This window comes from Aquarana catesbeiana, linkage group LG11 (assembly GCF_042186555.1).
Source record: "Aquarana catesbeiana isolate 2022-GZ linkage group LG11, ASM4218655v1, whole genome shotgun sequence".
NCBI classification, from domain to species: domain Eukaryota; kingdom Metazoa; phylum Chordata; class Amphibia; order Anura; family Ranidae; genus Aquarana; species Aquarana catesbeiana.
Window position 1 is genome coordinate 50,503,274 of NC_133334.1, and position 12,788 is coordinate 50,516,061.

Below are 12,788 nucleotides of genomic sequence, written 5' to 3' on the forward strand. Positions count from 1 at the left end.
GAAGAGGTGGCATACCTGGAAGTTCGTTTCTTTAAATCCAGGTTTCTTTGCCAGCATTTTGACCAAAGCTTGGCATGGTATATCATTTCTTTCCATAGTCTCCACAGCCTAAATAGAAAATGTTTTAGTCCTTTAAATCAAAAAAAGTTAAAACATTCAAAAGCATACACCAAAAAAAAAAAAAAAAAAATCACACACACCTTCTGGAACTCTTCCATGCTTGCCAGTCTTTCCTTCCAGTTACCGCTATCCAGCAGCTGCATACATGAAGCAGGAAGAACTGCTGCCGCTTTCTCTTCACAGGCCTCAGGCTATAAGAGTAATGAGAAGTCTCAGAACTGGGCAAAAATCACCCAGTCTTCTAAACATCCAACATCTCTAAATTCACTTTGACTTAGATGCGACTGAGCATATCACTGTAAAAAAACAGTTTTATTTTAACTTATAAAAAGGAAGTTTCATATTCGGCCACCACTCAGTTCTGGCTTGAAAACCTGCTCCAGAGCACTCTGGACTTTAGACTGGGGCAAAGGTTCATCTTCCAACAGGACAATGACCCCAAGCACACAGCCAAGATAAAAGGAGTGGCTACAGGACAATTCTGTGAATGTCCTTGAGTGGCCCCAGTCAGAGCCCGATTGAAGATCTCTGTATTGAGCAAAGGCTGCGAATACATGGGATTTTTTTCTTAATTTGCAAAGATTTCATATAAAACTTCTTTCACATTGTCATTATAGGGTATGGTTTGTAGAATATAATTCATTTTGTAATAAGGCTGTGAAAAATTATATATATTCGTTGCCCATGTTTACACTATAACTGGATTTAATTTTACTACCTCCTCCCCCTCAGGCTGTGTCTGCTAAGAAAGTGCCAAGCAAGCCGGCAGTGAAGGATGAGGAAGACAGGTCTGGACCCATTTTTATCATTGTTCCTAATGGAAAGGAACAGAGGGTAAAGGAAGAGAAGGGTTTAAAGGTAAGTGATGTGTTTTGTGTGCTGTTTTGAGTCTTGCATTTAGGAGGATGGTTTGGTTAAAAAAAATAAATAAATATATATATATATATACACACACACACACACACACACACACACACACACACACACACACACACACACACACACACCACGTTTGTGGACTCATTTGCTACAGACTAAAAAATAAATACTTTTTTTGAATGTAGCAGTATACATTAGGCCTAAATCAAAAAAATTATTCTCTTTGCAAAATTTTATAACAGATGAAGAAAAACTGTTTTTCCTTCAAAAAAAATTGAAATTTGTTTTGTAAAGAATAAAAAACCCAGCAGTTAATACCCCAGACAGCAAGCTCTATGCGTGTGAAAAAAATTAAATTCATACGGGTACAGTGTTGCATGACCGCTCATTTGTAATCCAAAGTGACAGTGCTGACAGTTGAAAATTGGCCTGGGCAGGAAGGGGGTAAAAGTCCAGTATTGAAGCAGTTAAAAAGCACATGGAAACAAATTTGGTCTTCAAGAGAGAAAGAGCACTTGAGATTGCAATTTCTAACAATCTCAATATAAAATATCTAGGAAGGTCAGTTACACACTCAAACTGCTGAATAAAAGGTCTTCCAAATACACTTACTGAGAGCTCCTGCTCAAAAACTTCTTTGCTTTCAGCTGCCTTCTTGCCCTTTGCAGCACCACCACCAGCTGCGGGTTGTTTGGCTTTTTTGACAGGTCCTCCAGGCTTTAAAATGAGGGAAAAAAAAAAAAAAAAATTAATAATAAGTCAGGGCAGACATTGCAGCAGAGAGATGTCAGGTATTGAATTCACTGCAGAAAACAGACTAAACATACCTTGGCTGCAGGTGGCTTTTTGGGAGCCATGCCAGGTTTGGCAGAATCTCGCTCAGGAGCCGTTGAAGGTGGAGCAGCCTTCCCAGGAGCGGAAGCAGGTTTTGTTTCCTTCTTCTCTCCAGAAGCAGCACCTCCCTTTTTACCATAGGCCAGCTCCACTTTCTCTGCACACTCTTTGAGCTGTATAATCAAAAAAAAAAAAAAAAAAAAAAAAAAAATTTTAATAAACCTCCATAAAGTAGACCTAGTTCTCCATATATTGTGGATAAACAGGCAGCAGCTCAGTCATACCCGGTCAAGCTTAAGTTTATCGACATCCGCAAGAAAAGGATTAACAGCTTTCTCTCCAACAACTTTCTGTGCTGTGCCCAGCGCTTCAAAGGCTGCATCTCTGACTTCAGGAGCAGAGTCATTGATATGCTGTAAAGAAGCAACACAAACTGCATATAAATGCAAAATAACCGGGATGTCTAGTTTAATATTTTAGGAGGGCGACAAAAGTATTAACACCACTTTTCTTGGAGCAGATCCATAACACGGGCAAACACACTGCAGGCAGATATGTTTTTTTTTTTTTTTTAAAAGAAAACCGAGAAAAGATTTACTACGCCTGGATCCAGCACTGGCGAGTTTATCAAACATGCAGAAGATGAACGTCTTAGGTTCCACAGTGAGTATAACAAGCATGCTTTACTGCATATACAGACTGATTTGACGGTTGTGGTTTTCGTAACGCTTTAAGACAGCTATAAAGACTTGGATGCTATGCCATGAAAATCAGAAAGTATACCTTGAGGAGAGCAGCACAGAAAGGTTTCAGTAAACTTTTGGGTAGTGTAGCTGGAGTGCAGTGACGGAAACTCCTTGCAAGGAACAGGGAGGTTTGTTGTTTTATTGCTGGGTTCTTGTTATCCATAACAGCCAGGACATCTTCACTGATATTCTGCAGAGTGGTCTGAAACAAAATGGGAAGCATGACACCAATGTACACAATATCATGATAGAGGAGCTTTTAGAGTAATGCTTAATGGACACTCACTGTGAGGAAAATGGCATCGATGGCCTCCTGCAGGGCTTGGACTACCTGAGGTTTCTTCTCTTTGAATTTCTCCAAAATAGTTGGCACAGCCTGTAAAAGAAAGTTAAGAACTTAGAGAAAAAATAAAATTACTTATTATACAAATGACTGACAAAAGCAAAAACACACATGAACTCTTAAAGATAGGGCCACCCACTATAGTAAAGAGCCGGAGCTCAGGTCTTTACATACCAAAAATCATCTTACATGTCATAGAAGACCATTGCTTTGACAGGTAGTACAATTAATACTTACAAGTCCAGCGTATGAACCAAACTTCTTCCTTAGACCAGCAGCCAGCCCTGCCAGACATTTGGCAGCCAGGGCTACAAGCATGACATTGGTGTCTTTTCCAACAACCTGTAAGATAAAGGAACCATCTTTTTTTTTTTAGAAGACCTTACATATCTATAAAATCCTTCTCGTGTGCTACTGAATATTACCTTCTTTAAAGCTCTGACAAGATCTCCATAGTCACCTGCCTCCAGCTTGGGGTTTTTAACAAGGACTTCCACAGCTTCCAAAGCCTCTTTTCTCTCCTGCCACTTTTTGGCCTCCTATGTGAGGTTACAAGGAAAGAGGTCAGTGTGATTTCAAGTGAAACCTGCTGCTCACTTTGGACCATTTTATGTAGTAGCTTTTAACCTCCCTGGCGGTATGATTATTTCAGATTTTAGGTGCTGAAAGCAGTACAATTATTTTGCACAGAAATTTGGCGTTTTATATTGTGGGTCTGTAATTCTTAGGAATAACTCACTTAAATCTGTCCAAACAAGAGTCTAGTAGACATCCCGGGTATGATGAAGTTTGAAAAACGAAATAAAAAATTATAATATAATAACTATAAATAATTATAACAAATATTATAATAAAAATTATTCAATATTGTAATCAAATCAAAAACACTGAAATTTGCTCAGTTGCAGAATTGTCGCTTTCGTTACTTTTAGTGTTTGATGACGGATTTTCCCACAAATCACTATCACTCAATTCTGCAAGTGATTCTAATTTATTATCGCTGTTTTCTAGCTGCTCTAAAGCCACTTTTGATGTAAAGGGACAGTTTTGGTTGCTATGGACAATCTCCAGTATCCAGGCAGAAAGAACAGTATTTATAATATAAAACTGCATGCAGCACACTGGACAGACCACTAGGGACAAAGGGGATGTGTAATTATTTGATACAGTACTGTAATCTGTAAGATTACTGTATCTATACTGTGTGTTTCACTTTTTGAATTTGCCGCCGAACTCCGTCCCCGTGCGTCGCAACGCTCGCAGGGAACGGAGCTCGGCACTGTGAATCGAGCGAGACGCGGCGGCTCGCCGATCACAGCGGAGAGACATCGCAGGATCCAGGGGACAAGGTAAGTAAACTCTTCCTGGATCCTGCAATGCGATCCCGAGTCTGGCTCAGGGATACCGCTTTTGGTATTGAAAATCCACCCCGAGCCAGACTCGGGAATACCGCCTGGGGGGTTAAGGAGAATCCCACCTGTAACCCCCCGGCACACAATCTGCCCCCCCATTTGCAGCAATTGGCAGACTTGCACCAAGTATTAAAACATTTTTGTTCGGACTTCTGCAGCTTGTGGCTGAAATTAACCACAAGAACAGATCATAAAACCTCAAATCTCTAGGCCATTAACTACATGAGAGTCAAAAATACAAAAAACACTTGGTTTAACTTAATGTAAAAGTATAAAGGCCTGTGTATATAAGCTTTCAATGTCAGAATAGCTTTGCTTCCATACAAACCACAGGGAATGCAAAAGTCGTCCAATAAGTTTTGGGAGGTGGATGCAGGCCAGGACAACTATAGATCAAAAGCACGCGAGAGGGAACTCTGAATGATCTCAGAGCGTGTCAAAATGATCTCAAAATGCACATGAAAGCAAGCAACATTCACCCACCGACGTGAGTACTAAGTGTTTGCTCCCTCTTAGAGCACCATGTAAAAAGGCTTTTCCCTGAGTGGAGGTATAGACCATGAAGGAACAAAGCCTCTACATTTTTGCTTTGTGGCTATCCTCCAAGGGACAAAAAGTCAGGAAACTGAAGCAGGGATCAAAAAGGTACAAGCCAATAACACATTTGGGAAGACAAAAGCCAAGTACCAAAGTTTTGGATAAGCTTTTCAAATAAAAAGGTTTGTTGCCCATGGGTGGAAAGAATGAACAGCCACTATACAATGACCGCATCTTTCATACAGTGTATATCATTGGCCACGATTGTGCCGCAAAATGTAACGCCATGGTGTGAATGGAGCCTTAATAAATAATAAGGCTTACCTCTAGGTACTGTGAATATCTCCTAAACGTGCAGTTTAGGAAATATTCAGAGTGCATGCAGCCAATGACATTATCGACACACACACACTCTGAATGTCCGGTTTACAGAATGGCTTCGGCCACTCACAGCGCCAGAGCCTGCGAACCTGGAACACCGGGGGAAGAGGTCAGCCAACTCCGCAGCGAGCGGGCGCCGCTGTAAGGGCTTAATTCCAAGGTAAGCATTTCATAATGTGCTAGGATGCATCATTTTACAGGGTTTTTTTTAATTCTTCAGCAGTTTACATACAACCGCTTTAAAGTCTCCCCTGCCCTCCCCTTTGGTTAAGCACAGGATTGTGCTTAATTGGCCTTTAACCCAGCTTTTCAACCAGGAGTTTGACAGCTCTAAACCTGTTACACTTCAAGAATCACTGATAACAGCAGAAAGGGGAATGTATGCTGCCTGACCCGCTTTCTAGCCTGACAACATTTACCATGGTCACAGGCTCACCAAAACCACGGCTGGTAGCAGCGACACCTTCACAGTACCATAAAAGCAATCACGCAGTTCTAGTCTTGCCTTAATAACTTGGAAGTCCAGGACATTTAAAGGGGTTGTAAAGGCAGAAGGCTCATCTTAATGCATTCTATGCATTAAGATAAAATGCCTTCTGTGCCCCTCTCTGTGCAGCAATGTCCACAAGCGTCTCAGCCATCTGAGATTTTCCTTCCCGACTGGGTGAGACACAGCGGTGGCACCATTAGCTCCCGCTGCAATCAGCATCAGCTAGCCAATCAGGGGAGAGAGGGGGGTGGGGCTGGGTCAGGACGCCATGTCTGAATGGACACAGGAAGCTGTGACTCAGATCGGGTGCCCCCATAGCAAGCTGCTTGTTGTGGGGGCACTGAACAGGAGGGAGGGGATAGAATTACAGAAGAAGGACCCAAGAAGAGGATCCAGGCTGCTCTGTGTAAATCCACTGCAACAGAGCAGGCAAGTATAACAAGTTTGTTACTTTTATAGGGGAAAAAATAAAACCCACAAGCCTTTACAATCACTTTAAGTGTTGAAACTGAACTTTAATTGAAATCTACTGCCTTCAGACACATTTGTCCTCATGTTTGCCAGGTTATTTGCTGTGCACTCCACAGGAAGCAGCACCACCACCACTCTCCCAACCAGGCAGCTTCTTTCATAGGAATGGAGATTTTTGTGCATGCGCAGAAGCTGCATGACGGAGACTTTGCTGCTATGACTATATAGAACTATAGATCACATTGGGCCTCGAGGCAAACATTTGGCGTTAGCACTGTGCTGCATTATAGGAAGCTCCTATAGAGGCAAAGCTTCATGCTATATCACTGCACAGATCTGAAAGAAACAAAAAGCACACCAATATGCAGATAGGAATACACATGCTTCTTGTATATAGATAATACTTGCTGATCCAGGAGTTCAGCTTTAAAGATGAACTAAACCTATCATTTTAATGATATAAATTAAAAAAAAATTAAAAATAAAGTTATTACCGGCATGGTGGGACTAACTGTCACACTTGCTTGTGCCCTCAAACTATTACAAGATGGTAGCTTCCTTGGGTGAAAGGTTTAGGAGGGTTTAGCTCCGCTTTAAGCATGTTCTGCTCAATAACGGTCTTTTTTCAGTTGAAACCAGATTCATCTAGAAGGTCACTCACTATTTTCTCATAAAAATCCTTTGGCAGTTTGGAGAGAATCTCAACAGCTTCCAGTAGCTCGTAGGCATCCACCTGAGGTGCAGCTTCCTCTTCATCTTCATCTGAAAAGGAAAAAAAGTTAAAGAATTAATGGGTCAGACACATCCCCAACCTACATTTGAAGACAGATTTTAAAACACTGAATACAGTGGAGAATGTTTAAAACTAATCATCTGTCTCACTGAAAAGACCTAAATTATCCTCACTTCTATACACTAGGGTTGCCACGATACCGGTTTTCTACCGGCGAGTAGGGATAGCGGTCATGTACTTGCCGATACAGGTTACCAATACCTTTGCCATGCAATTTGAGCCCAAACAAAATTAATGGGCTCAAAATCGCACTGCAAAGAATCATATGAGGTTGGAACAGGAATGTAGTGCAATTCCTGTCTAAAAACGCAAGCAGTTTCACCCCACTGCTCCTGTGTGATCCCAGTATAGAAAGATAAAGGGCCATCTAAGAAGTGCAGCAATGGGCAAACCATTAAATAAAATTTTATCACAACTCAGATGTTAAAAAGTACACAATATATCTTGCATGTCAAACAAAACCACAGCCGCTTGTGGTGCTCACAGGGCTGGAGGAAATGCAGGAAGTTCCGGGATCCCAGTGGATATAGGGCATATATGTCATCAGCCTGGGGGCGGATCGCCTATGTATCTCCTCCCTGTGAGCACCACAAGCGGCCGTGGTTTTGAATTTGACAAGCAAGATATATTATGTACTTTTTAAATGCGAGTTGTTTGCCCATTTCTGCACTTAAATGAAGCTTCCCCGGTTTTCTATACTGGGATCACACAGGCGTGGTGGGGGAAACCGCATGCGATTTGGACAGGAATCACACCAAGTTCCTGTTCAATTTGCAACTTTGGATTATCCTTTTCAGTCAATTAATCTAACTGGAACCTAGAAAGCACTCCGACATCCCCCAGCTCCCCCACTTAAGCAAGTACTTAAATATATAAAACTTTGAAAACACACCTCCATCATCTCCAGCTGCTTGCTGTTGCTGGAACTTGGCTTTGAGGTCCTGCTGGGAGCGCAAGAAACGGGTCTGCTTGGGAGCCGACTGGGGTACCTTCACCCATTCCTCCTCCAACTCTTTAAGCTACAGAGTAATAGAAGAAAATCTTATGGATGGCCCTTCATGAAAGGTTTCAACATGTAAATGAACTGGACTGATCTGCAATCCTCCATACACCAGACTTCGTTCACCTGCACGGGATTTATGTTCTGTAAAGGAGGCCTCAGGGCATCTCTGATCCAACGGTAAATCTCCACAGCCAGCAACTTGGCCTCATCTCGAACGGCCTTCTCTCGAGACTCAAACAGTTTTGGCAATACTTTAATAATTGGCTTCAGGGGCACAATTTTCGAACCAAACTCACTGCATAAAAATAAATAGGATTTATATAGACAAAAAAAAAAAAACCAAAAACAAAGACACACCACAAAGAGCCCCCTCACCTCAGTCCTCTTCTTAATGTCTCAACACAGGCCACCACAATCTTTGGGTTCTTGTTGTCCAGACCTTTCAGCAGCTCTTCCTGTACAGCTTCACCTTTCTCAATCTCTATGTACATTAGGCAGATATCAGATCCAAATTCCTTGGCTCTAGCTTTTGGCTGATTAAACACTTTGCTTACTACTCCGGACGTTACTTCCCCTGCAGTTCTGCAAGTAAAGAAACCTTTGTATTAGAGTATTTACTTGCATTACAAATAGGAGGATGACTTTAACGGTGATCTTCAGACATGACCCAAATTTTAGATGTTCCCTCCTGCTACTTGTAACAGCTGAGCCACATCGGTTATTACAATAAAGCCAACCGTCCACTTGCACACTAAGGTGTATCCAGCCCAGAAAGACTTCGATGTCAATGTAAAAAGCCAAGATCTGTGCAGCTATCCATTCAACTATCTGAACAAGATATTGTGGACAAGCCGCACAAAAAAGGGAAGCTACACGTAGCACAATAAACCTTTTGGCCTCTTTCACACGGCCGATCCGTTCAGGTCCACCTGTCAGTTTAGGCAGACCTGAACGGACGCTCCATAGACCTCTATGGAGCGTCGGATGTCAGCGATGACATGTCCGCTGACATCTGACCCGCTCCGATCCGAAAAAGTGTGACGGAGGAAAAACCTACTTTTCCATCCGTCTGCGGATCGGGTGTCGACGGACTCTACAGTCCGTCGTCATCCGATCCCTCATAGGGGAGAGCGGCACTCCGACAGGTCCGTCGCTGCACAGTGTGCAGCGATGGACCTGTCATCTGCCTGCTCAGCAGGGATCGACGGAAACTGACATAAAATACAACTATGTTGCACTCACATAATTCCCAGGAATTATGCATATACAAATGAATCCGCAGCGAGCAATTGAATGTCATGTGATCACGGTAACCTGTACAATTCTCCACTTCAAAAAAGGTAGAACCTTACCGGTCTCCTTTGCCAGTCAAGTGCTAGCTGCTGGCAGTGTACCTCTTCTGTTCCTCTGTTATACATTGGGACAGCTGTGGGAAGATAAGCTGCACATAAAAGTGTCTCAGCTGGCGCTAGGACTGTTTGAGATGGGCTCCTACATCCTATGGAGGAGTCTGTTACAGATGCATACTTGCTTGGAATTATGAGAGTGCATTATGTCAGTTTTAATGAGGTTTATTGTTCTAGGTTGAGCTCACTTTTTCTTCACCTCAAGTGCATGTCCTAGTATTCATTTCCTTTTACCTTATTCTTGTAGCAAGAAAACCTATTACATCCTGCCATAGCATCATTAGGGCTGTAAGATTCTAGCTGGGGTGGACACAGGGTTGCAAATTTCTTGCACGGGTAGATGCTGAGCAATAACAGGGTGCTGCCCTGGGTCAGTTCTTACTGATGTAGACAATTCCTCCTAGAACTTGAATCTCATAAGAAACCTTTCCCTACACAGTGGGCAAGTAGGCTCATAGGAGTCAAGTCATGTGCATTGACTTGCTGGGAATTCTATTAAATGTATGCTTGTGAAGAGGAATGGAGAAAGGAAATGGTCGGCAGGAGAGAACTTGGGCAAGGCTGATTAATGCTGCTTGGGATATCAGTGCAGCAGATGTAGGGGGTTCAGAAAGTTAGGAACTTAACAGACCTGACAGTATCACCTGGAACTCTGTACTGTAACGTTTTGTAGGATAAAAACAGGAATGTACATGTATAGTGTAAACCTATACTACAATATTTCAATTAAAAAAAAAAAAATGCTAGTAATATATAAATTATAAAATAAATACAATCCTTATATAAAAATATCCCATAAAGTGCAACATGCAAGAAAACAAAACATATATGTGGTTATAAATATAAGATCAAAGTGCAAAATCAAGTGTCCACATTTAAAAAGTTCAATTCATTGATATTAACACATAAAGTGCAAGTAAGTAGTGTCCACAGAAAACAGTGTTCCTCATGCTCCTCCTTAATGGTGTTCACAATCCAGCATGCTTCAGTGCTCTCCTGTGACCCCCCACTTGTGCTTGCGCTCACCTCTGAGCGTGTGACACGGTAATTAAACTGTGTCTAAACACGCATTGGAGCCACCCCTTGGGCTCATACAGGGTATGCTGGTATAAACTCCACCACTCTCAGATGTCATCAGATAGTTTCACATACAAGAAAGAAAAAGCTCCATAGTGTGATACAGTAGGGATTTATTTAAAATATATTAAAACTTCCCTCCAGAAGGGTACTCGCAATATGTAGGTGCGTGAGTGCACCAATCTTTCCAGAGAGTGCATTTAGAATGCAATTAGATCACCTAGAGGAAGGCACGTGATCCCTGTGCCGAATACGCGTCGGGGAGGGGTAGGACGGAGCTGACAGCAACAGAGGTAGATGAGGAACGACACACCGCACGCCATACAAACGCTTGTTTTATACAAACACTCTCTGGAAAGATTGGTGCACTCATGCACCTACATATTGTGAGTACCCTTCTGGAGGGAAGTTTTAATATATTTTAAATAAATCCCTACTGTATCACACTATGGAGCTTTTTCTTTCTTGTATGTGAAATTATCTGATGACATCTGAGAGTGGTGGAGTTTATACCAGCATACCCTATATGAGCCCAAGGGGTGGCTCCAATGCGTGTTTAGACACCGTTTAATTACCGTGTCACACGCTCAGAGGTGAGCGCAAGCACAAGTGGGGGGGGGGGGTCACAGGAGAGCACTGAAGCATGCTGGATTTTGAACACCATTAAGGAGGAGCATGAGGAACACTGTTTTCTGTGGACACTACTTACTTGCACTTTATGTGTTAATATCAATGAATTGAACTTTTTAAATGTGGACACTTGATTTTGCACTTTGATCTTATATTTATAACCACATATATATGGTTTTGTTTTCTTGCATGTTGCACTTTATGGGATATTTTTATATAAGGATTGTATTTATTTTATAATTTATATATTACTAGCATTTTTTTTTTTTTTATTGAAATATTGTAGTATAGGTTTACACTATATATGCACCTCCCAACTATTGGGATATATATGTTTTTTCAGCGCAGGCACGTTTATTTATATACTTTTTGGTTTATGCACGCAATGAAACGTGGTTAGTGTTTGCAGCTTATCTATATTTGTTTCACCTCACAGAGGCGTCAGTCCATCTTTGGCTCACAAGACCCCCACATAATTAGGAATGTACATATATTGCCCAGACAACACTTTAAATATCGAATACATTTAATAGTTTTGGCCCTTAAAAGTGGAGGATCTAAAGTTGTCACTGACAGAAGCTTTACTACCCATTAAGACACTGATCTAGGTCAGACATGCAGCCTTAAAAACAAAAAAACAACTCCATCTTGAATACTTGTTCCTGGTCAGAGGCAGATAAGGAGCGTAGCCTGGAACAGAATGACAGTCCCAGAGCCTTCATGAACCAAGTCAGCCTAGGGAGCTAGGGAGCACTCAATTCTCCATTCTCATAGGATACCCAGCATAAAATGATTAGAACATGGTCTGAATAACTGGCCAATACGATAACAAATCGTATAACTTTAGCATCAATAAGGATAAGGTGTTAGTTGTGCACACACACACAGTACAGATAAACATTGCACTTACTTCCCAGCAACATGAGCATTTTCTACAAACACCAGGGCAGCTTCTAATCCTTTTAGCTGGGCAACAGCATTGGAGTCTGTGACAAACTTCTTGATCAAGCCCAGGTATTTGGACCATTCTGGACTTTTCTCATCTACGATTTTCTGATACAATTTTATCGCTTCCTCATAACCGTTTAATCTGGCTTTCCATAACTGCAAAAGGAGAAAAGGCAAACTTTGAGCAGAGAAAAAAAAAACAAACACCTAACTATTCCATTCTCAAGCCACTGGTTTAAAATTACACCATGCAAACAGCTGGATTAAGGCTTCATGTACATGGGACATTTTTACTGCCTCGCCTGAATGATTTAACGTGACAGATAGTAGCCCGCGTTTTAAAAAAAAAAAAAAAAAAAAAAAAAAACACCCACACACTCAACTGCTTAGAAACAACTATAAATGACCCTGTGTACATGTACTGCTAAGATAACAGGAGAGTTTAGGAGCAGTTGAAAAAATGCCCAACTGCTCCTAAACGTCCGTTTACCACTCGCAGTGTACATGAGGCCTTAAAGTTTAAACCCATGTACAGAATCACCATCCTACCATCCAGATAAGGCCTCATGCACACGAGACGCTGTTAAACTCACGTTCATAGGCAGTAGGACACTTTTTTCAACTGCCCCTGAACCCATTCAATGTTAACCTATGTGTTCATGTACACAGTCTCATTTTTTTGGCATTTAGGCAGTTGCATTTAAACTCGTTTTTCCAG

At 41.7% G+C, this 12,788-nt stretch overlaps 1 protein-coding gene across 6 annotated transcripts in view; it reads right to left on the minus strand.

Moving 5' to 3' along the window:
* Positions 1 to 12,788, minus strand: part of CKAP5 (cytoskeleton associated protein 5) — an 81,833-nt gene that overhangs the window by 37,383 nt on the left and 31,662 nt on the right. For all 6 annotated transcript variants that reach the window (XM_073604315.1, XM_073604316.1, XM_073604312.1 and 3 more), the window contains exons 3-16: positions 12,033 to 12,226; positions 8,385 to 8,591; positions 8,133 to 8,304; positions 7,899 to 8,025; positions 6,875 to 6,975; positions 3,348 to 3,461; positions 3,160 to 3,264; positions 2,866 to 2,955; positions 2,617 to 2,781; positions 2,118 to 2,246; positions 1,827 to 2,006; positions 1,612 to 1,716; positions 201 to 311; positions 16 to 108 (exon numbers count right to left, since the gene is read on the minus strand). In XM_073604315.1, coding sequence (XP_073460416.1) covers positions 16 to 108; positions 201 to 311; positions 1,612 to 1,716; positions 1,827 to 2,006; positions 2,118 to 2,246; positions 2,617 to 2,781; positions 2,866 to 2,955; positions 3,160 to 3,264; positions 3,348 to 3,461; positions 6,875 to 6,975; positions 7,899 to 8,025; positions 8,133 to 8,304; positions 8,385 to 8,591; positions 12,033 to 12,226 — 1,893 coding nt within the window. The remainder of the gene's footprint in view (positions 1 to 15; positions 109 to 200; positions 312 to 1,611; positions 1,717 to 1,826; positions 2,007 to 2,117; positions 2,247 to 2,616; positions 2,782 to 2,865; positions 2,956 to 3,159; positions 3,265 to 3,347; positions 3,462 to 6,874; positions 6,976 to 7,898; positions 8,026 to 8,132; positions 8,305 to 8,384; positions 8,592 to 12,032; positions 12,227 to 12,788) is intronic.